We start from the raw sequence: 26,033 nt of genomic DNA on the forward strand, positions 1-26,033 counted from the left end.
ATCAAATTAATTTTTGTCAGTGGGGAAATGATGTACACAGGTGATCCAAGACTCTGGGGGGCCCTGGCAAAGAAGCTAAGTGGGGCTCTTCACTATCCCTCCCCACCCTCAGCACCTGTACACCCTTTGCCCTCAGAAAGACACAGAGAGATAGACAGAGAGACAGATTCCACTTCTTACACTTCTTCAGCAGACTCGGTTGAATCAGTGCTGCCATTTTCAGGACAGACAAGGAACTGGCTTATGTTGATGTCTTGAATGAGCCCGTCAGGCCCACGCTTCGACACTCATTTCACACCAACAGGCTTCAGTAATGGGGGGTTCATTACTGCCCAAATCCAAAATCACCAGAAGTGATCAGCAGCTTTAACACACACACAGTGTGGTTTCCATGACTCCGGAGGACATTATGTTGACTTACATTCATTTCCTGGAGATGTAATCTAAACTTAACCATAACTAATACTGGCCTAACCTCATCCTAACCACACAACATGTATTCACCTTCAAATTTAATAATTTATGTAATGGGGACTTTTTGTCCCTATAATGAAGACAACTCCCCATAATGTGACTGTGTGAATACATTTAAGTCCCCACAACATGAGTAATACCTGAACACACTCACACAACACTACTTCAACAAAAACTCCTATTAATGATTTGAAAAGTGCAGCTAGACAGAAAGATGAGGGAAAAAAGACAGAATGAAAGACAGAGGGGTTAGAGGGTTGCTGAGAGTTGTTGACAGAGTAAGTACTCTTATTTCCACCTCGTCATGTTCCCATGAGAACTGGCGGATGCACGTTATGGACATGAAAAATACAATACCATTATAAACTCAGCCATGGCCTTCTGTTTTTTTTTTTCAGAATTCTGTAAATCATTCATTATTGTGATAGGAGGAGAGAGGCAGAAAAGAGAGACAGAAACAGAATACAGAAACATCCTGTGTACAAGTGGGCTCACTAACATATACAACGGGGAAAAAATGGCCACTTCCTGAATATGTCCTGGATGGCTCACACGTTTTAAATATGTCTAATACGGATGTATGTTATCTGCTCTGGTGCAGTAATTGATTGAAGTGCTTTTGGAGATTTAATACTCACCCAGGGCAAACTGTAGGACTGAGGCTGTGCTGGCGTTGAGAGGGACAGTTGTCTGGAGAAGATAAACAAAGCACATAATTAGATGTAGATTAGTAATCACACTATCTAAATATCAGCTTATACATCATGGGAAAGAATGTCCAATGTGAGTTTGATGCACTAAAGTAAAGTGGTGCTGAAAGCTGAAAATAATTGATTCACTGAAATATGTAACCACATCAAACAGTGGTATTTTCTTTAGCCAATCTCATTTCTGTATCACTGTAAAAGTGTCAGAACTTAAATGACTCCAGATGTGCAGCACATTTTCATCTGGTGTTAAGTTACTCTTTATAATTTATAGAATCCTTTTGCATATTATTAACAGAATGAAAAATGCCAATAGACATTAAAGGTCTACAGGTTATCTTTTACAGGAACCCCCCCCCACACACACACACACAGGCACACACGTACACATGTATATGTGTATTATAAGTATTTTTAACTATTGTCTCTAAGTGTTTGAAAGAGGGAGTGAGAGACAGGTTCCAGGGTGCTTCAATGTGTGTGTTCTGGTGTATTGGCAAACTCTGTATAAACGTTTCTGTGTTTCTGGATGTGCATGCTTGTTGCAGTTGATAGAAGAGCTGCCAGACAGCGGCATCAAACATTTGGAACAATGACACGCACAACGAATGGTTATCAGAGGAGTAAATAGTCTCATGAGGCACTAAACAGTCCACTGTTGCTGTCTGGCTTTCATCTCTTACAGCACCAACAGTTTGGAATCAACTTCATAAAGACAAAAAGAGGGTATGAATCTTTTTTTATAAGCTGCTGTCAGGATATGTATGCGAGTGGATGATGTGTGTATGCATGTGTACCGCATTGTATGTCAGGCAGTATCCTGATACTTCTGCACACTTTTCATAAACCTTGATGTCATACAGCAGCAGCAAAAGTTTTTGGCTAGAGCTGGAAGAGCTAAAACTCACAAAAAGCGGTGATGTACAAGTTATACATGGGAGAGAGGATGGATGACTATAGTACATTACTCTAACAAACTGACACAGAGACTGAAATGACTCAAGCTGGACAAAATCACCACACTTTTTGTTTTTACCATGAATAGGGCCAACATCATTACAGTTTTTAGTGTTTTCTTGTTTTTAGAATCACATAACAGCAAACATTCAGCATTCAGATATAGTTGGACATGTTTATATGTGGCAAAACTTGGTTTACAACCTAGATACTAATTAAAATGTTGCTAAAGAGAATCAGGTGGGTGTTTGTGGCACTTTTAAACAACAGATTCTACTGTGTATTCTACTGCATCCCGATATTGCCTAGGGCACCAACATGCATAGGGCCGGCCCTTCTACTGTGGTTGTAGTAAGTTTATAATTTAATGTAGAGGTGGCTGCGGCTACGGTGTGTGGTTGGCTTGGATATAATGGTCAATTGACTGCAATAACGTTGTGTGGTTGGAGTGTGGTCAGGCATGGCACTTACCAGCTCTCGCTCTCCGAAGGGCTCACAGAAAGTCACCGCTCTGCCGTGCATCAGTACACCACACTGCTCTCCCACCTCACAGTTACTGCACCCAGACCTGAGAGAAGAGAAGAGAAGAGAAGAGAAGAGAAGAGAAGAGAAGAGAAGAGAAGAGAAGAGAAGAGAAGAGAAGAGAAGAGAAGAGAAGATGTAACGACAAAATAAAGTTGAAGAAGAAGACTTGCAATGATTCTCTCAGAGTCTGAATCTTTTAACCTACCAAATGCTGGGTTCCAGCTCTCCTTGGAGGTTGGAGTCAAAGTCGTCACGCAGCACAGCATGTTTACCATGTAGCTCAGCTATACACAAACACAAAGCAAATGCTAGTTTCATGTTACAATTAATATAAAATTAAGAGCATGTCATGAAATGTGGACTTACCCAAACTAGGTCTTAGTGGGGATTCTGTTGGAGCTATAACACGGAAGAGGAGAGTATTATCAGGTCAGTGCCATCTTGAATGTACAGATATATTAGTATGTTCTTTTTGTGTTTATGTGTAGCTGTGGAGATTAATGTTTATATGTGAACAACGGGAAATGCACAAAGTGAAAAACTTAGTAACTGCAGGTACACTGTATGGTCGAATTCTTAAATCATCTCCGAGTGAAACAAACTTTCCCCGTGTCATGGCCAGTCACGTCTGAAGTTTCCCTGCTGGCCGATGTTAATTCCTTCCACTAATGAAAGACCAGGCAGTCATGATTAACGGTTCAATGCCAATTAACCGCCATCATTCCCAGAGGTGTCTGTGTGCTGTAATCTGTGGCCACTGTCTAGCTAACACATTGAACCATCAATCTCTCCCAGGGGATATGCAGATCTGAGAAGTAGATGGAGGTGAATGAAAACTCAAGAGTGTAAAGATGAATTAATCAAACATGAAAAACACAGACCTCACTTTCTCTCAACATTTTTTGAAACACTTTGCAAACTGCAGTCTGCATCCAATGGAAAGAGTCATCAAGTTTATGTGCCTGAGAGTGAAATATATGTATTTATTGTTTTTGACCATTCAAAGCTGCTTTACACTACAGTTTTGCTATTCTCCTATTCACACGCCAAGTAGACTTGAGCCAGGAATTGAACCCTCAACCTACCAGTTGAAAGATGACTCACTCTACCAATGAACCACAATCACTCCACATGTAAAACAAAGTAGATCATTTACTAAACTTTTAAAGAAACAAATTAAGGTGTGTCCAGTGATATATCAGATTCATACACTGACAACATTAAACTAAACGTACAAAGAACTGTTGCTTTATCTTGAAAATCACATCTCCAGAGTTTTTGTTCCCTATGTTAGATAATTTAAATTAAACCTCACTTTAAGAGTCGCTGTTATACTCAACAGCGACTTATCTTAAAGTGAGGTTCACTTTTGACCTCAGTGAACATGTGAAGCCCTCCATCTCTCTGAGCCTCTTTACTCTGCTCTGTTCAGTGAGGTGCTTTAAGAAAACCTCTTCAGACTCTAGAGAAGGATAATCTGCCATAGATGAGCCTTGCCCACCTGATAAGACACACCGTGATAAAACAGAGGACTTCTTCTAAAGTTTCATTTTAACTTACATAAGACTTTTTTCCCAAAGCTTACAGCAGTTCCTAAATTACCTGTAAAAGACGGGCTTGCAAATGTGAAAGCACACATACGCACACTCATAACAAACAGAATGTGATGCAAAGAAGGGATTACTTGAAAAAGTTTTTCTACTACTGTAAAGTTTTCTTAATGTCTGTACTTTAATCGTAAGCTTTAGTATTTATTAGTTGCCCTAATTTTTTTCCCCATGGATTGAAATGCCGGACTCCCAGAAATGGATTTACTATTCACAGGGTTGTAGTAAAGTTTTGTGCTGACTGCAGGAGTTAAAGTATTAGTCGTGTGTGTGACAGAACTGGGTGGTTCAGCTGTAGCTGTGCTGGTGGGCCTTGACGTTCAACTCTCTGGCTGTGGCTCAGGCTCAACTATGGAGCCCATTAAAACAGATCAAAGGAGCTGCTTCTTCCTTCGCCATCACTCTTCCTCCCTTGCTAATTCTCCATTGATTCAAAACATGTTTAGACAAACTATCAATTCTCGTTTGTGTAACGCTGTTGTGTTTATTGTGGTTTATTCCATATGTAGCTCCAATAAAAAAACAAATCCTCATTTGTATTCTCACTTTCAAGGCGCTGTAATGCAACAAGAGTTTAAAGCAGTTACTACAGTCCAAATTAAAAAAAATAAATATAGGCCAGCATCGTCCTATCTCCCATTTAAGTCTCCAGAGACTCAAGGTTGCCAGGAAGTTTGAGGAACCAACTCTGCATGAACCGAAAGTTTTATCTATGAAGAACTCAACTTATTTCCCTTTTCCCCAACATTAACATAAACAGAACTTGCAGGCTGTAAATTAAATATTGAATGATAAATACACTGCCGTTGCCATTTTTATCTGTGAAAAATGTTTCCTTAAAGCTCACATAGAGTGGTTCTGTTGCACATAATATGTTAGAGCCGATAGGAATCTCTCTTTTCTAATGCTGTTCCTCAGCCGCTATAGGCGTAGAGCCTTCCCAACTGTCTTGCGATTGGCCAGTACCCGGAAGTGACATAATCAGCACACCCGCTCTCAGAAGCACAGCTCCCCCCTCTGGAACAGTGGATGCACTGCTACTCATTATCAAAACATTGTTTAAAAATAGCTTCTTCACGACTCCCCGCCGCAGTCCCTTTGATGACTTTGACCCGGTGTCGGACCCAGAGTCAGAAGACACTGTCGCTCGTGAAACACCTCCACAACGGACGTTATTCTTCTTCTGCGGTTCAATGTACGCAACCGGATGTGCCCGGACTAGTGCCCGGACCAGGACGATCTGCTGTTCAGGAGAACCGGTGTTTACGTAAACGGACCAGGTTTTTTCAGAGATCTCGCTGAGCCCGAGATTACAATAAAACACAGCGTTCTCAGCAGTGGCTGAACTGTTTGTTTAGAAACTTCAGGGCTTCGAAAACAAGGTACTGACGCGGATACACACTAAAAAACAGCGTTAATTGGAACTTCCTGTCTAGGTCCGCTTTAATCTCAGTAGACATATCTTACAATAATGTATTATATATATCTACTTTAAAGGATTATATATTATGTTAATCTTACAATATGTTAAAAACTTTTATAAAATACATGTGCTCGAACTTGATTCTGGGTACAAAACCTTCTTTGACTGTCAAACAGTAAAACATGTTTGTTTGATATTCTGTATTATACTGTCTTCTCCCATCTTTTCTCTTAACAAACTCCTCTAAATCACTCCGAGTCTCACTCCGAGGACATTTGGTTGGGGAGAGGCCCAGAAGATTGTTTTGGGGGGGTGGTGGATAATCCCTTCAAGCTTCCAAAAGAACTCATTTGCAGTTTTCTTGCTCTATGCCTCATCACACTCTTCTGCTGTCCCACTTTCTTTCATTCCCTGCTGCCCAGCCCTTCATCCACACCAGTTTTGCCTCTCTCAGTCTCTGCTAAACCCTCGGCACATCTGGAGCAGACAGTGGCACTCGTTTCACTTGGATTAATCCCCTCTCACTTTCTTAAAGACTTCAATTACTACACCCTCAATTAACAGCTCAGCTCTGCTAATGCCTGCATTTCCCTGGCCAGGGCTTATACTCACACAGCGAGACACACACTCACAGATATACATAAATACACATTGACGGCTTTGTCATCCACAGATGACCCCACTCCAATTTGTCTGACATGCACATGCATGCACACGCATAAACAGGATCACCGAAAAGAAAGGGATTCCCAAAAAAAAACTACACCAGGACTTAAACCAGTTAGGTGCTGGTGAGCAGAGCTGGGTGATGCGAGTGGGAACTAAAAGAGCTTTGGCAGACTCAGACAAATCAGCACAAAGAGTGCAGGGCAAATATCATTTTAAATCTTCTCTCCATCTTCCAGCTCTAATCTCCACTTTCTCCCCACTCCACCCTGTAAACTATACCCACTCTTCTGATCTTCCTCTCTCGGCTCTTTTGCCTCGTTTTCTTTTTGTCTGACTCACATCCTTCACGACGTGAACAGCGTTTGAAGTCGAGTTGCTCTCGTCCAACTGACGGCTGCAATTACCGACACACTAGGATGCAGCAGGATGCTGTTGTTTTTCTTCTACAATGACTAAAAAGAGAGAAGGTTCTCCAAGGTCAGATTTCAGCCTCTCCACTCCACTCCATGAACACCACTTATCTTAACTGGCATCTTAACAATAATTAAAGGTGAATGTAGAGGAAACAGGAAGAAAAGAATATTACTTTCAGATTTATGGTATAACTTCTCTGACTGTGTTATTAAGTGAAAGCAGACCTTTTTCCCCCTCACAACAGGGCTTGTTTAGAGAACATTGTTGGCTGTATCTAAGACAAACATCCCCTGGCCTGGGGAAAAACACAACAGACATTTTCAATCCCTTGCGTGTTTAAGTTGATGAAGTGAGGCAACAAAAACATACATTACACAAAGAGAGTTGCAAGAAGGATAAAAAGTAATAGCACAAGGATACGAATGAAGACTGGAAAGTAAGAGGATAAATAACTGGGCTGAGGGGGACAATCACGATGAGATATAGACAACTGAGGTCTCAAGGTTTCTTGCTGGTGAGCGATGGGAGATGGCAAGCACGCTGGCATTTGGCCACAGAAACAGGCTGATGGACAGACTGGGCGGGTGGTGTGGAGGTGGTAGAGTGGAGGCCACCCATCCCTTCTGTTGCACTGTGATCAGGCGTCCCTCAGGGTGCAGTGGCCTCGTTGAGTTATATGTCCCTTTAATAATCCATCTGAGGTGTGGTGCACTCAGCCAGGCCCATAAAGACCTGATTTATTTCCCCGCTGGAAATGAGGAGACTTGGCCATGCTGGGCAGAAAGCAGGGACTCCTGGCCACGCTGTCAGGAGATAGAGCTGATAGACGGCCTGCATCACCATTCAACGCCCACAACCACCGACTCCACTCTTTAACACTGAGTCCCCAACCTCTCTTCATTCGCCAACTAGGCTGCACTCATGTGGGCTTGAATATTTTTATGGTTGCTAAGTTTTGATCCTCCTTCCTGTCTGCTCTTATTCTTGCAATCATTTAAAGTATTTAAAGAAAGGTGTTGATAGGTGCAAAAAACTACTCTTAGTTCTGTCTTCTTTTGACTTCCAAGGCTTGTTGTGAACTGGAGTAACGGGCTGTCGATTAAAGTGAAAAGTTTTGAGTTTCTTCCTCAAAAGAAAATGTCTGCTCTAAACTTCACAGGGAATAAAATCTTTAAATGGAAGCTCTCAGGTGCGCTGATCTGTGATGAACTGTTATGAATGTCCTTTTCTATTTTGACTCCAAGGATCAAAAGAACATGGTAAGGTTGTATTGCAGATAGAATAAAAAGGATTGGGTGAAGGAGTGAGTTAGATCAGTGTAGGTGTATAGTACAGACGTACACATACAATCAAAGAAATCCAGCCTATGTTTGTGTTCGCAGAAATTAAGGGACACCAAAAACATATTAGAAACAAACCCGTGTCACCAGAACTTGTGCGAAGGCTTTCTGTAACCAGATTTTCTCGAGAGTTGGAGATGTCTTCATCCTTTTTTTCTTCTTACATCTACATATACATTAGAAATGAAGGGAGCGATCCATATCGTTCTTCACCAGCTCTCATTCACACTAAACCCTTGGCTAATCTGTCAGTTTGTTCTTAAAGTCTCAACCTTATTTGATCAGCTCTCTCCTTCCATCCTTTCCATTCTCCTTCACTTCCTCATTCCCTCTTCTCCATGGAAGATGGATGATAACCCTGGTGTACACAGCTTTCATTTAAGCTCAAGTCTTAAGCATTATGAACTTCTGAAGTGGCTTGAGCTGGTTCTGTATATTTTATTCAACTCTGAATGTTAAGACGTAGATTGAGATTAACTGTACTCAGAGCAGCACACACTCCCTTTGTCTCTCTGCTGCTGAATGTTGGACCATAGCCTGTTTAATCTAGCTGGAAGGGAAGTGTCTGCCTTACTTGATGCTAAGTCTGACTCTGCCAAGGTAATTAAGATGAAAAATAAGATTTAGATTAGACATTTACTCTCTGCATTATCACACTTATTTACACAGTTGCACCAGCTGTTCATTTAATGTCAAAGCAAAAAGCAAATGTCAATTTTCATTTTCTGTCATCATGAGCCTTGCACACTCTAATTTCATGCTTTTAAATAAAAATATAAACCCCCACAGGTTTTTTTTTGAAGTTGCAGGTTTTGGTTTGTAAAGAGGAAGAGGAACTGATGAAGATGAGTTGCATCAGCACACTAAGGAAATATCATATAAAACCTCCAGAGACCAGAAACGATCAGACTCATTTCTATCATCTCTCCCTGGTCTCTTTTTGCCGTCTGTGGCCTGCAGCAAGTTCATTTCTCACTTGTAATTCAGATTTATTGGCACATTTTGGCAACAGAAAAGGAGTGTTTTGTTGCTGGCCATCAAAGGAGTGAGCCTAGAACAAGGTCAGCTGTCCTCTCACATCTTGTTTATTGGTACATTTTGTATGTTAATGATGTTTAATTACCACAGCACTCAAATCATTTGCAATTTATGACCTTCAAGTTTCCTCATTAACACAGTCTCTTCATCCTGCCATCTTTTTTTCTGTATCCTTTTCGAGCCTATCCTCTCACCTGTCCTTCATCAATGAGACAATGAACCTGTCATTACGGACACCTGTAAATTACAGCTCTACACTCAACGTTGTATCCCTGTCACCTTTGTCTTCCCTTCTTCACATTTATTCCCCTCGAAAAAGTTTTAACATGTCTCTACTAGATTCTCTGCTTGTGTCCATTCACTGACTTTGTCCCCCCAAGGCCTTGTATGGGCCATATCTTTGCTTTCCAATGTGTCTGCTGTGAGTAGATGTGTATTAGTGTGATAATACAGGGCCTTGGCAATAAAGGACTAAGTGCCTGTTGTTGGCTGCAGATATGTCATGTGCAGAGGGAGATGACCCAGGCAGTGTGTCAGTGGTGGAGAAAGTATGAGCTCTCAGGCAAAGTGTCAGAGGAGAGAAAGCTTGCCACTAACTCTCTGTCACTTTTCCAAGTACAACGGAGCTATCACGTAGAGCACTCTGTCTGGCATGGGTAACAAGCATCGGAAGCGTCTCCAATGACTTGCTAAAGGGATACGCTTATAATACAGAGTCAACAGAGGTGACCCACTGTGATTAAGCATGTTTTAACGCTGACATTTTTGGGGGAAAACAAGTACACAAGTACTAGCTAGTGTACTACTTTTAAGCATTTAAGTCTAATTTGCGCCACAAAATTTAGTTCTTAAGTGAGCTCCACGGCTTCCCTGTAAACAAGCAATTATACACACTCAGCATGCAGAGTGGGACTGCGCTGTCTGTCGATAGCTACTTACGACTGTCACAGAAAGTGTATGTAAGAAGTGTCGACCATAAAGCATAAATCTCCGAGAGGGAGAGAGGGGAAGCTGTGTTGAGCATAAGCTGAAACTAAGCTGGCAATATAAGACATCCAAATATCTCTGGCTCTGGCTGCATCATTAGTGAGAAAAATGCTGCAATGCCACTTTCATGAAGAAGATGCATAAAAAAACATATTGCATCATGCGTTGCATGGAGAGTGATAAAAAGGAGGTAAGAAGGGGCAGGTTAGTATTTGTGTTGGTGCTCTTGGGTGCTTGAACATATTCATATACAAATGTTCTTGCAAGTGCAGCATATTTTCATGTTTATAAGGTTTATGCTTGATGTCCGTGCCACTCACCTCCTTGCTCACAGAGCTGCTGGGCCAGAGCATCCTTGAAAATGATCTGTCCTCGATGTGTGGCTGTAGCACTGGGTGAAAGAAAGAAGAGAGACGCAGATTTTTCACACCAACAGCACGACCAGGAAGGTTAACAAATCTGTTCTTAATGTATGAACATTAATCCAACACAGATGGCATAAAATCCCACTAAACCAAAATGTGCTCAGGCATCCCACATGAAAGGGGACATTTCCCCAAGTTCATAATACCGTGACTGAGTAACAAAAACAAACAAAAAAGAAAAGGCTATTTAATCTTTCTCTGAGGTTATGTGAGATATTATTCACACGTGGGTTTGAATTTTCTTATTATTACATAATTTCCTCTAGCTTAGAAGATAACTGCCATTTTATTACCAAAATGCTGACAGATATTTCTTCATTCTTGTTGCTAGATTAATGAAATAGCATTTTTGTGCTAATACACATAATTTGAATAAAATCAGTTTCCGGTACCACTGCATTCATGCCTTAACTGTAGGTTGCATGATGTGTATGTATGGAATGTAATATCAATTCCTTCCGGTGGCTGTGAAATGCATTATTCATTTGAAAATGGAGAGATCTTTATAAATCTAAGAGGGTGAAATGGCTCAGTGAGTGCAGTGGGATCTTTTACACTGATACTGAGACATGCTCAGGAACAACAGGGGGGAATATATGCACAGAAGCTGCTGCGTGAGTACAGAAATGTCATCTACTTCTATAATGGTAACAATGCTGTCAACAGTAATAATAGTTAAGAAAACTTTTTTATAAGATCCTTGGAAAAACAAAAAGGATCAAAGTCACAGAATAAAGAGTAAAAACAAAAGCTTGTAATTCAAACATAGGGAAGAGATTGAGGAAGAAAGAACAAAGATTACTCATCTTGGAAAGCAATCCAAAGAGAGTTATTGGGAAAAAAAAATATGTGACCTTTGAGAGCCCTTCATTCAGATTAGTGGCAGCAACAAATGGTCAATGTAGTAAAGGCCCAATGATGGAGAAAAAAAAGCACCACTACCCATTTAGTTGGCTAATAAAAGCTATACTGCATGAATCATATATAATATAATCAGTGTTTTCTTAAGTGGGATTTAGGTCAAAAACATAAAGAGGATGAATATCATTGCCTTGATTTGTTTTCCTCATGGACTGCAGCATTACTATCCATCAAGGACAGAAGAGCAGTTGGGGTCTTGTCACATCTGTCTGGCACTTACACGTCATTTTAATGTTGTAATTTGGCTTTGGAATTAATTATGAGCATCATCTGTGGCACGCTGAGTAAATCTGAGCAACATAACACACCGAAAACACACACTGACACTGACTTTGTGTTCCACCCACACACAGGGAGTGAGCCCCTTCAAGTCCACATGTGGAAAAAACTTTTAACTTGGCCTGTGCCATGTAATGGCACACTTGTGCTCCTTACACTGTCGTCCCACTGTTCAGGGTATTCCCAGGATTCACAGACATTACTCAACATTTGGAGAGAAAAGAGCAAAGAGCTTCATGTGATGTACAGAACACAGTTGCTACAGAAGTCATTGCGCCTCACATCCACACCCTCTCCTTCTCCTACTCCGTCATTTCTCCTTCCTATGCTGGCATCCCATGTGGGTTTTTCTTTGCACCTTCCAAATTGTGCCCTGCTCTTGCCCACCATGCAGACTCAGGCCTTTTATGGGTGCCAAAGCAATTACACATTCATCTCAGCTCATGAATAATGAACAAAAACCTCATCAATTAGTAAAGAGCATCAGTGCATGTGCAAAGCTGGGGAAAAACATACATAATTACACTCATAATTCAGAATCAGATGAAAACTAATTTGAGTTTGGTATTTATGAATAAAAGATGGGACATAAAGAACAGCAGGAGGTGAGTAACAAGGCTCTTAAATATTCACTAAACACTTATCTTAGGTTCAGTAAACAGATTCAGGACAGGAGGCTCCATCAGGTAGCCAATTCAACCTCACACACACATATCATTCACACGTTTAACCCCCGCACATCTGTGCGACAACAACTCTCTGCCCATCTGCAAAACATGACCTGACATTGGTGGGAACGTGCTGCCTTCACATTGTCGTTTGCCTTGTGTTAAAACAACAAAGGGACTACATTTGTGGATGTGTGTTGTTTCTATTACAGTGGTACAGGGAAATATAATCTACATGTTATGCAGCAGATTTGTTTTATATATTTTTGGGTATTTTGTATTTTGCATAAGCTTGGGGTGAAGCTGGTTGGCTGTGTGTTAAATCTAAAACAATGCATCATGTTTTCTAAAATAAAAATAGATAGATTATTCTGCAAAGTAAATCTAATAGATGTCTCATACTTCTAAGTTTCTAATACATTTCCCCCCCTGCAATAAATAAAAATGTGATAGAATGGAAACTGTATTGTATATTAAATGGAAAAGAGGGGGCATAATAATAATACATTTTATTTACAAGGCTGTTGTCTGAGTAACTTATTAACATGTCAAACATTAAAACAGCAGCAAGGAGCGGGTCTTTAGTCTGAGCTGGAGAGAGTGTATGATCAGCGCAGCGCGACACCAGCGTCTGTACTGCTGACACACTCCAGTGGCTCCTCAGCATGTGTCTCTCATTATCACCCCCCCCTAACGCACAGATAACAGAGCTCATACACACTTAACATTTATTGAACATCGAAATGTTAATTTGACTTTCTTCAGGGGGAAAAAGCAATTAAGCCCTTAAATACGTCGGTGTTTTTCCCCCTCGTTTCCTCCGTCGGATTCAAAGAAGCACGGGATGAATAGGAGTTGTGGGATGGGGTCGGGGGAGGGTTGGTGGTTTAGGGACACTGGGATTAGGTCAGTGGAAATAGAGCGGAGTGTTTTATGGGCCTGTCCTCAAAGTCCAAAATCTCCTGTCAAACAACACGACATGTGAGCAAAGACAGTGATCCAGGCCACACACACACATACACACACACACCACACAAACACTCAATCACTCCTAGCCAAATATGAGTTTTAACCTATATGCAGATGGACAGGCTGTCACTCAAAGTGTTCCCAAAAGGGCCTGGAGTGGGTAATTACCAAGCATGTCTTCCATGTTAGATTACATGTTGCTGTCGGCCATAAGTATCCCCCAGGAACCAGCTTGACAGCTGCCTGCCAACCACACACACACACACACACATACACACACATTAAATCTAACTAATTTACCATGACGTATACACATAAATGTAGTTAAATATATCTTAAAGACAAGAACAAGCGCAGTAGACTGACCACACAGACAAACTTTCGTCAGTTATTTAATCTGAGAGTAGAGGACGCTCACATTTACTCCCTCGTCTTCCCTCGTTAGATAACGCTCACATCCCCTTCACCTCAAATCCCAATTAAAAGCTAATTTTCTGTCCCAGCTCACTGGGTCTGTTGGCGATCATGATTAATATGAGAAGTTTCAGTTGAGTGAAGTTGCAGTTGCCCGGCTCTGATTTGGTACATTTGGACCAAGCCCTTAAAATAATACACTCTAATTGGTTGATTTATCTTGTGAGTTGAGGACCAGCTGCAGTTATGGCATCGCAATCAGTGACAACAAGTAAAAGAAGAAGAGAAAGATGTGGAAATAAGACAGCATGATAAGAGATAACTGATCAGGAGCTCATGTGAAACAGAAAACCTGATTTTTCTTGATTTCAGCTTATAGTTTTGATGTTTTCACACCCATCGTCAAGACCTGAGACAGTGTGACTGGCTATGTGAAATCACATTACTCCCTCCCCTTCCTTCTGCCGCTAAATTAATTAATTGTAAAAGGCTCTTGGAGCGCATGTAAATTTAATGAAGCTCCACAGAGGAGGGATTTGGGAGTTGTTTGGCAAATTACCTGCTTGTTAGCACCAGGTCACAGAGAGTTACAGCTCCGAACACAGCCAGAAGAAGCAGTTACTGCTCAAAATGCACCGCACAAAAGTACTGTTACCGAGTAATTAAAGGGTTTAGGTAAACGAGGAGTAAGGTAGATAGAAGAAAACAATACTGAATTTCAAAATTGGCATTTGAGAAAATCTGTGACTTAACCCTTTGCCTTTCCTCCTTTCTTAGCATGGGTCAGATTGGGACAAGTTGGGGGAAAGAGAGAATAATCTACTGTATTTAACCTGGACTAAACAGTCAGGATCAATCCCTGAAACAAGTCATGTCTGTTATTTATCTTGTCAGTCACAATGTAGCGCATTTACTGGAACATACAGCATGAAATGTCAAGCAATCATTTCACACAGAAAACATGCGGAGAAGACACCGCGTCCCCTGAGCTCTGCTCCTTTTACTTTTCAATCTCCACATTCTGATTCATCTAGAATTGACAGGGAGGTCGCCACCTTGGCAGGTGGGACGTCAACCTCCTAAAGAGATTGCGATTTTGGTGTCGCACAGATGTGATGCAGACAATTAATGGCAGTATTGATCCGAGTATTGACTGATGTGCCCCGTGCGTGTGTTTGTGTGTGTGTGTGCATGTACGTGTGCCTCCGTGTACACAGGTGTATGTATATAATTACAGGAGTCACGGACCGTCCTGTGGGAAATAAGACATCATTATGGATGCAGGGACCTTAAAGGTAAATAGCAATAGGGATGCAAGGTTCTCCCTCTTAAGCTAAATATGTGGGTATGAGAGATACAGAATTTGCCGTTTTTGATGCGATCGTGTGAAACATGAAAATTGGAATTATATGACTGGACTGTGTAAGATTTGCAGCACGGGTCAGATTATGGAGGAAAAAAAAGCCCATGGGATTTATGTGCTCCGTCATCTTCCCATTACTCCTCCATATTTCTCATCTACAATGCCAAAAATGAAATTACCTTGAACCAATCATTCATGTTCCCTGCTCCAATGTCTACAGTGAATCAGTCACACGGCCACAGGCCAGTGTGGAGTTTTAATGATGAGGGAGCTCATTAACCACTGATTTTATGTTTAAACAGACTCAATGATTGACTTTGAAAAATAGGAAATCAATGCAGAAAACTAATACCAGGAGAAATTGGGAGCTGGGTAAGATAGGTCACCTGTCAGTCTGATGACTGAACTCTGACCTTTGACTTATGACTAATGCAATAATGTGCCCAATATTCTGTCTGATGAAACGTAGGGATCAATTAAACATTTAAATAATCCCTTAAGAGGATTGATGAAAATATTGATGTTTGATAAAACATTGATCTGGTTGTGTGTGTGTGTGTGTGTGTGTGTGTGTATATTTTCTGGAAATGTTCCAGTAAAGTGACAGAGAAATAATGACTTGTTTGGTCATTGTAGCATTGCTTAAACAACAAATCTAATGGTGGCCTTAGACTATGGCACAGCATACAATTTTTTTTTAATTATTATTAAGGGATTAGAGACTTGATCACGCTACAAAAGCAGCTAAAGCACATTGTTTCCATATGTAGCAGTGGACTGTAGCTAACCACACATATTAAACAATACAGTAGAGGCTGTTTCACAGACTTTACCTCACACAGACCTGCCTCCCCCAAACAGATGGTAGCATCAACAACACAACACTGGGGAACATTTGCTGCCCCCCCCCCCATTTCTGTTACCAATTTCTCCAACAAGTGGCTTCAGACATGCGTAAAAACAACAAATGTTTGCAAACAAAGGCATAGCCATAACATGCAGGAGCAGTGTGCCATGTAATTTCTAGCCAGACACGTGCATGCAAGCACAAACAAACACACAATTCATTTTGTGCACCAAATTAATGCATGTGCACCCATGATGGTTGCTGTGTAACGCATTCCATGGAGTGCCCATGCACCAGCAACAGTGCCAGTGTTTGAATGTGTCGTAGTTACACATAAAACCCTACATACACACAAAGCACAGAGTCAACTGCACGGACTGTTACTTACTCAAAGCTCTAAGTGAAGCAGAATAAAAGAACAGACAAACTGATGCATGTTTGCATTAACCAGAAGAAGCCATTAAGCATTCTCACCTCCACCAAGTGCAGCAAAGCACTCAATACACAGACAAACATGGTATGTGCAAGAAGAATAAAAAAGTGGGGCACAGCTGTGTGTGATCATTAAAGCACAAGCTTTTTTGTATTTTATGTGTCAAACATATTTTTTTAATTACAATTCATTGTTAAGTCTATCAATTCTCATGAAATGTTTGCCAAAGACCAGTGTCACAGCTTGAAATGTCTTTTTCTAACAGCATCTAAAACCAATAGAGAGATATATTTCAACAGAGAATAATTAAACCTAATAAAAGACAGACTTATATTACGACTGTTGCAGATTAATTTTCTGTTGATCAACTAGTGTGATGGGTTTTCTCATGGATGCGTGCGTGTCCTCCCGACTCCTCCACCCTCTCTCCTCGTCCAATTCAAGGCCTCTCGCTCTTTTTAGATGACAATTTACAGCCACCCAGAAAATGAGTTCTTCTGGATCTTCAAGTCACTGCACTCCGTCATATTTATCATACTCCTGCTGGTGATCTATTACCAGGAACACTCACACAACATTGCCCATAAAACTGCTCATATTAATGCAGTGGCGGTCCAGCTTCAACCCTATGAAGGACACCGAATGTCTGTGGCTTTAAATTAAACACTCATGGACACCACTCGTGCAAAATGGGCCTTGAATCAATCAGGGCAGGGCAAAGGTAGGACATGGCATTATATCCATTTTAAACTGTCAAGACAAATTTATTTTCATGCACGGAACAATTGTTGTCGACTTTTAAAACTGCAATCCAAGTTAATCCATATAAAACCAACATCCAGACACAAAACATGACAGTGAAATTTACTTTTCTGATCAAATGTCACACTCAAGTTTAACAACAGTGACGGTTTAGCCCTAGAAATGTTGATGTGGCCCCTAAGGTGGTTTTGGTTTTGGAAGAGACATAACTGTTGAATTCCTTCACAGAGCCCACTCTCCCTGGGCTCCAGAGATGAGGATGTACTGGTGGAGATGTAAGCTGTGAACTATAACAGGGTGCAGGGAGTGTGTGTGTGTGTGTGTGTGTGTGTGTGTTTGTGAGGGAGTGAGAGAGAGAGGCAGTCCTCATCCAGCTGGAGCGTGACTGTCTGACTTTGATAAGGTCGGCCATAGGGGCCCCTATTGTCACATAGCCCTGGCTCCATGCCTGTCCCGCTGTCATCAGCATTGGCACACTGCTGCTCCATAGTTAACACACGCACACACACATGCACACACTGACAAATACAGAAGAAACACACAGTCATCATAAGTGGACACACGGTCAACAGTGATTGTGTTTGCTGGCAGAGAAAAAAGCCAGTAAATCTGTTTGGCTCCGTGGATCTCATTTAAATGGCATCTCCACAGTAAATTCCCCAGCTAAATCCTCTTTTGTCATGTCTGTATATAAAAGTCTCCGCCTGATAGTGTATCGAGCTCCTCCAGGAATGCATTGAGGGAGTTTTGTAAACACTGCCAATTGTTTAATTTAGTTGTGATTTTTTTTCTTATGAAACACTGATGTGCAATTTCCCGAATATTTCATGTTTCTGAAAGAGGATGACTCGTGATGAAATAAGAAAAATAAACAAGGAATTAGTTTGCAGTTTGAGTATAGAGCCATTAAAATGATAATAGTATTTGCATCAAAATGTTTTCTTTCTAAGTATGAGAATTACCTTTGTCAAATGTATAAAAACTGTGCATGTTTTCCTCAACCACATGTGCAATTCAGCATTGTGTTGTGAGGCAGATTTATGAGAAGACACCATTTTCCTCTATGTTTCTCCAACAACTGCTAAATGCACTTTGACTGACTATTAACAGTGGACAGTAAATCAGAGTTTGAGAGTGTTTCCAGACAGAGACGGTGGAAATGATGAAGAGTAAGATAAACTAAGTGACAATAAGGATGTAATGGATCACACCGTGAGTGGATCTGACCAATAAGTCACACTCTTTCCGTTGACCATGGACCATTGTTTAAATCCATCCATTACAAAACAGTATCATAGAACGTATGCTGAAACTGTCTCAGAAGAAAGCAAAAAAAACAACTGCCTGCTGAAGACCAAACAAGGTCAACAGATTGGACAATTTAAATTAAACAATGGGTATACAGAACATAGGAATTGTCTTCTACAGAGCCCACTGAATAAGATGATAGGAACACACACACAGACACACACACACATACATTCTTGTACTTGCTGCATACTGAGGACCAGCATTTCCACTTTATAAATCAACACAATTACAAATATCTACTTCATGAATGACATCTACAAAGAACTACTGGTTGCAGTACCATAAAATGTCTGCAGGTGGAGCCCCAGAGCAAAAAAACTTTTTCGATTTTATTTTATTTTTTAAATTTTTGGTCCAACATTTTACAAAAACGTCATACTATACTATGTTTTCCAAAATTTTTAAAAAAAAATTGACCCAAAATTTGAAAAAAAAATGTGACCCAAAATTTGAAAAAAAAATTTGACCCAAAATTTTAAAACAAAATTTGACCCAAAATTTTAAAACAAAATTTGACCCAAAATTTGAACAAAAATGTTGACCCAAATTTTGAAAAAAAGTTGTCCCAAAATTTTTTAAAAAAATGGCCCAAAATGTGAAGAAAAAATGGACACAAAATTTTTGGTCCAAAATTTGACAAAAACATCATTCTATACTATGTCGTCAGAAATTTGAAAAAAAAAAAATTACCAAAAATTTTTGGTCCAAAATTTGAAAAAAAAAATTTGGTCCAAACTTTGAAAAAAAAAATTTGGTCAAAAATTTGGAAAAAAAAAATTTGGTCAAAAATTTGAAAAAAAAAATTTGGTCAAAAATTTGAAAAAAAAAATTTGGTCCAAAATTTGAAAAAAAAATGATGGTCCAAAATTTAAGAAAAAGTCGTCCAAAATTAAAAATTTTGACAAATTGAAGTATAGCATGTTATAGCAACCAAAGGAAGTGATTTCAATGAAAACAAAGTGAGGACCGGCCAAAATGTCCTCACTTTGTTGGTTTAAAACCCTCGCTGGTCCTCAGTATGCCACAAGTACAAGAACACACACACACACACACACACACACACACACACACACACACACACACACACACACACACACACACACACACACACACACACACACACACTCACACCTGTCACAACACAGGCCATGTCAAGCAAGGTAATTATGATGTAAACAGCCATGATAACCCTGTTCCTGTTTTAACCTATTTCCAGTCAGCATTCAGGCTTTCTCTGACAGGAAGACAATTCAACATCCTTTCTGCCCCTTCTCAGTCTCTTTGAGTCAAATGTGGCCACACAACAGTAACACATGATATTCTTGCAGTTTACGTGGATTCAACGTGTGGCAGCTGTAAGAGTCCTATAATTTAATTTAATTAATTAAAACATGACTTACAGGAAGTTGACACAACCAGTGCCAGGTGGTGGAGCGATCCAGACAAAGCTGAAGCTGGTGGAGGGCTGGTGGCTCACGTGGGAAGCGACGACACTGCAAACAAACTGGGTTGCGCCAAACTGACGCGATGGCATCACTCCTGCAGCAGGGAAAACAAAAACAGAATAAATGAGACACTTTTTATATTGTTTTATGCTATTTTACAAACATTTTAATGAAGCTATATATTTCGAATGTGACTGGTCGTCCCATCGTAAACCTCGCTCTCTCCAGCATGGGAATTTGTCACCCGCAGTCACACCTCTATTGTGCTTTACATTGCAAAAGTGACTTCATCATAGTGTGACAACTGCATCAGTGGAGTAACACTGTCCTTCATTCACATTCAGAGATAAACAATTACTTAAACATACTGTAGATCTGGTAGAATGGATACTTTTAAACACAAGATTCCCACTCGCAGCCTTTAAATATTAATTCCCACTCGACTGCAGTTACCATCACCAAACTGTGAGAGAGATTACCAATTAACAATTTCAAACATGTCTGTCCACATTGATATGAATTCATCCTGAAAATAGTCATATAGCATATTCAAATGAAGAAAATATATGTGATATACACAATATTCATAGTAGAAAACAGGGTGTTGGCATCTAACTATGTCTGGAGTCTTGCACATAAATACCTGATCCTCCTTTCCTTCTGTTTGCTCTTTGCTTCATTCCTCACTTGTTTGATCTCATGCCATTGTACCGGTTTTTTTCCATCCAGTGATGTCCTACTGTTTTCTTTTACTCTTTCATTGCCTCCTGCTTCCCACTTACTTCACATTCACCTCATTTCCTTTGTTCTTTTTTCCCCCTCTCTACTTCTCTCCTTTCATCAGTTATTTTTTTCTTTTTTTTCTGGACCCTCTCCCATTGAGCTGACACCACATAACAGCGTTCATATTAATCGAGGTCCGTGTCCGGCTATGATTGCACCGATGAAATGACATCATGTCACACAATCTTTCCCTCGTATTACAGAGGGCAAGGACAAGAAGCTGCTGGACTCATCAATCACTGTGCAGACTACAGAACAGTTAAATAATTTACTTTAACTATACATATTTGTGGTGCAGTAACAATCGCAATGGAATATGCATCTGAGCAAACAAATTAGGCATTTTACCTATTTGCAACACACAGTCTACAATTTGGTCGCGCTCACACGAGGCAAACACATTCAGCCAGTTTTAAAAAATATACCCAACATCCCATCTGTGTATGAATGTATGACTGTGGATTAGCTACAAGGCTCTGTTGGTTGGCCTTTGCTCGTTATAACATGTATACACAGTCTTCTCCTTTCTCCGCTGCTCTTGTCTCCTCAATCTCACTCCACTGAAAACATAATCAGCAATGATTAATAACATTGGAGCTTTAATATCCTCTGGCTCAATGTGCAAATCAATATGCAAAGGTGTGTGTGTGTGTTCTTGTATTTGCAGCATACTGAGGACTAGTGAGGGTTTTTATCCAACAAAGTGAGGTCATTTTACAGAGTGAGGACATTTTCGCCGGTCCTCATTTTGTTTTCGTTGAAATCACTTCCCGAGGTTGCTATAACATGCTATACTCAATTTGTCCAAATTTGTTTTCCACATTTTGGACGACAGTATAGTATGATGTTTTTGTCAAATTTTGGGTCAATTTTTTTTGTCAAATCTTGGACGACATAGTATAGTATGATGTTTTTGTCAAATTTTGGGTCAAATTTTTTTGTCAAATCTTGGACCAAAATGTTTTTGGTCAAATTTTGGACCAACATTTTTTTCGGCAAATTTTGGACCATTTTTTTTGTCAAATTTTGGACCAAATGTTTTTTGTCAAGTTTTGGACCAAAATGTTTTTGGTCAAATTTTGGACCAACATTTATTTTGTCAAATTTTAGACCAAATTTTTTTTTGTCAAATTTTGGACCAAATTTTGTTTTTGTCAAATTTTGGACCAATTTTTTTTTTGTCAAATTTTGGACCAATTTTTTTTTTTGTAAAATTTTGGACCAAATTTTTTTTTAGTCAAATTTTGGACCAACAATTTTTTTAGTCAAATTTTGGACCTACATTTTTTTTGTCAAATTTTGGACCAACATTTTTTTTGTCAAATTTTGGACCAACATTTTTTTGTCAAAGATTTGTTAAAATTTTGGTCGACATAGTATAAGTATGATGTTTTTGTCAAATTTTGGACCAAAAACTTTTGGTCAAATTTTGGACCAATTTTTTTTTTGTCAAATTTTGGACCAATTTTTTTTTTTGTCAGATTTTGGACCAACATTTTTTTTGTCAAATTTTTGACCAACATTTTTTTTGTCAAATTTTGGACCAACTTTTTTTGTCAAATTTTGGACCAACATTTTTTTGTCAAAGATTTGTTAAAATTTTGGTCGACATAGTATAAGTATGATGTTTTTGTCAAATTTTGGACCAAAAACTTTTGGTCAAATTAAAAAAAAAAAAATTTTGGTCGACATGTTTTTGTAAAATTTTGGACCAAAAAAATAAAAAATAATAATGTTTTCCAGCCCTTTTTGCTCTGGGGCTCCACCTGCAGACATGTTATGGTACTGCAACCAGTAGTTCTTTATAGATGTCATTCATGAAGTAGATATTTGTAATTGTGTTGATTTATAAAGTGGAAATGCTGGTCCTCACTTTGTCAGCAACGCAGTCCTCAGTATGCAGCAAGTACAAGAATGTGTGTGTGTGTGTGTGTGTGTGATGTAAAACTAATTATTTAAGGAGAAATAATTCCACCCTTTTCTGACAGTAATAAATTTGACATCATAGATTACATCCATAAATATACACAATGTCAGCAGCACCATAGTCGGTATTTGTGTAGGGTTGCATGAAATTTACACCGATGTGTATGCAAGTGTGTGCCGCGGTACAAACAAACCTAGTTATCATTGCCGGTGGATGTTTTTAGATGGAGCAGGATGCATTTATTTTACCCTGTGGGATTTTGAACAGAATTGTAGTTCCTCTCATCAAATATTAAAGGCTTTAACTGGAGGTCAAAATGATGAATTATCAAAGCAACATGATTTAAGAGGGTTTTACATGGTGCTGATATATTGTGGCATGATGTGCAAGTGCATGCAGCATGCGATCCTAATTGTCAAATTTACGAGGCGTCAAGCAAAGCAGCCCTTTACATTGACAAGGAGCTGCTGGCGTAACAAACCGAGGTGTAATCGGCCACTATTAGCACTGCTGTTCTCCCATCACCTGCTGCAGTCTCTCTGCATAATGGCCTCCATTGCGTCCTTTGCAAACACATATGTACTGATATGGAGAAACACATAACCACACATTACTGTCTGGGATTATTGCTGTGTTGTTTGCTAGAGCAAGATTCTCTAAGCACCAACATACAAAGCAGCAGAAATTGTTTCTGTGTTGGTCTCATAAAGCACTAAGGGCAACACACTTTCAAACTTCTCTTCTCAATTTTAAACCGTGATATCCATGCTGTTGCTACACACATTTGCCGCAAAAAAGACACAAACACACAAACAATTTTAGCACTAACTGTCCAATTTAGGGGTTGGCGAAAAAAGAAGGAGAAGTGCTGTGACTATTTCTCATGACTTTGCCATGGTGCCATTTGAGAATCCCCGCAAATGTGCATAATACAAGCTTATTAGGTCTCGTGGCAATGGAAATGCTGTCTGGAAAGCTGCATAGACAAAGAGAAAGAGAAAGCTTGGTGATGGAGTTAAGCAGCAGACTGAACAGAGGAGATAGCGCACAGTAAAGAGTTGTGGCAAGTGTGGACAGAAGATCTTTAAGAATAAATCACTCATTCAAAGCAGTATTTATGGTTATGCGGCTGCCACTCATCAGTGAGAAAAAGAAAAATGAGGAAAGGGCACCATTGAAAACTTAAGTGTTAGAGTGTTTTTTGATTTTCAGTTATGAAAGCTCTGGTAAAGAAATCTAATGTTCAACAGGCTACTGTAACTCTTGCTCAGTTAGGAAAACAAACAAAAAATGGATCGGATCATGGTAGAATAAACATAAAATTCAGGACATAAGGAAAAAGCAACAGAGAGAGAGAGATGGTACAGAGAGAACTGATGATATGGCTGAGCAGTATGGCTAGTGTGAAGATGAAAAGGCAGACTGATGCACTCCAGGACACAGCAGCGCTGGGACTCAACACCACTCACAGAATTTCTATTCCCACTTGAAAAATACACTCAGGCATAAAAATGCAAATAACGATACTAGTCCCTTTCATGTCTTGCTGTGGAAAGAGATGGAGAGAGAGAGAGCGCGAAAAAAATCACTATTATTCAATGAGAGCATTCAATGAAATCCCAAATGTCCCAGTGTAACAACAAGCTTAAGCAAACCTGGAGTGAGAAAAAAGAAAATTCTGAAATTCCTGGATCTGCCCAGGGGGATGAGCAGAGAAAGTGAGAAACAGACTCTGTTGTCATTGTGTGATAACAGTACTACCTGATATGCAGTGGTCACACACACTGCAAACATTCCTCATTCCTTTATTCTCAGTTGACCTCTGACTTATTTGTTTTTCCAAGATCTCTGGGAAAAGTATAATATATAATAAAATGATAATGCCACAGTTATAACGGGACTAATAGGGAGATCTGGACTCTTTATCCCACTGTCCGCTACACACAGGACTCACCTACTGAGACGACAATGACCAAAGTTGTATTAACAGTATGTAAGTCAGTGGTGTTGTATTCACTCATCAAGTTAGAAAAGTATCAGTGAGTCCACTTCTAATTCAGTACAGCCACACTGGGATCTTGAAGGACAACAATAGTCAAATTCAAGACATATTCAAATTATGTGCACACACTCACTCTCTCGCTCTCTCTCACACACACACACACACAGTTCTTTCTTTGACATGCAGATTGGGCACTTATGAGCTGTCAGCAGTGATTAATGGCAAGGGAAAATGACCTGTTAACTCCCACGATATGACTGGGCAGAGCATGTTTCATAAATATGGACACATACACACACTCACACACTTAAATATGCATAATTTGGCTTGCCCACACACAAACTCATTCAGATACACAGAGACACAGGAAATGGGTGTGTCTGGATTTTAGAGGTCATATGTTGGCTGTAGGACTGTCAGCCCAACATCAATCTCCGCTGGTAATTGCAGTGAATTTTTAAAACACCACATAAAAAGGAAGTGGGAAGTTCACCGCCTCCTATTTATTCATATTCAGTCCATCAGTGTCTCCAGGATTGAAAAAAAACAAAAAAAAAACACATTTTGTTCCCCTTTCCATCTGGTCTGTCTCTTTTAAATATGTAAACACTTTATTTCACATCTGTCTATATAGGCTGTAACATCTCCCTTTTTAGACGGCACAAATGTATCGGTCTTCATATCTCACTTTGCAAAGCTAATAAGCTTTTCACAGCCAAACTCAAAACAAGTAAAATAGATGGAGTGAGAATTCTCCCTGATGGAGCAGATGGGCAATCGGTGGCTCAGCCTGGCACTGACTTCACACTGTAGGACCAGCAGAAGCCAGTCTAACTGGCATTAGACCTAATAGATGGATAGGCTTTGTGACTTGTGAGTATAATCCAGAGACACCATTCAAACTGATGAGTCCATTTACCAGAATCATTCAGAGTTTATACCCACCATTTGACATCTGGTCTGCACTAAATAGCTGTTGGAATTTGCAGTCAATATTACACAACTGTCCTTCAGCAATGTCTGGCTCAGCAGCAACAGGAAACTAGTTTACATACATGATCTGGTTGGTTGATTGGACTATATCAAGCTCCATTAAATGGTTTAAATATAATTTCAAGCCAGGAAAAAAAAAAAAAATCAGATTTCTATTCTCTGTTGCTAAGCAAATGCTGACAAGTTGGAAAATACAATTCAGTCCCAGAAGGTCAGGATTCTCGGTGCTTGTCTCTTTATTTCTCACTCAATCTGTACAACAGTTGTTTGTTTTTATCCTGTGCACTTTTAATGTCAGAGGGAGAAAAACATGGAACCGTAAACACAGATGCACACAACTGTGTTTGTCT

At 39.8% G+C, this 26,033-nt stretch overlaps 1 protein-coding gene across 1 annotated transcript in view; it reads right to left on the reverse strand.

Annotated features, from left to right (window-relative positions):
* Nucleotides 1-26,033, reverse strand: part of reln (reelin) — a gene marked incomplete at both ends in the record, with an annotated part of 81,456 nt that overhangs the window by 29,349 nt on the left and 26,074 nt on the right. The window contains 6 exons of the mRNA XM_083893811.1: nt 1,113-1,164; nt 2,610-2,706; nt 2,869-2,947; nt 3,030-3,062; nt 10,462-10,532; nt 19,934-20,072. Of these exons, the coding sequence (XP_083749937.1) occupies nt 1,113-1,164; nt 2,610-2,706; nt 2,869-2,947; nt 3,030-3,062; nt 10,462-10,532; nt 19,934-20,072 (471 nt within the window). The remainder of the gene's footprint in view (nt 1-1,112; nt 1,165-2,609; nt 2,707-2,868; nt 2,948-3,029; nt 3,063-10,461; nt 10,533-19,933; nt 20,073-26,033) is intronic.

This window comes from Microchirus variegatus, assembly GCF_963457635.1.
Source record: "Microchirus variegatus genome assembly, chromosome: 8".
Lineage (NCBI taxonomy): Eukaryota > Metazoa > Chordata > Actinopteri > Pleuronectiformes > Soleidae > Microchirus > Microchirus variegatus.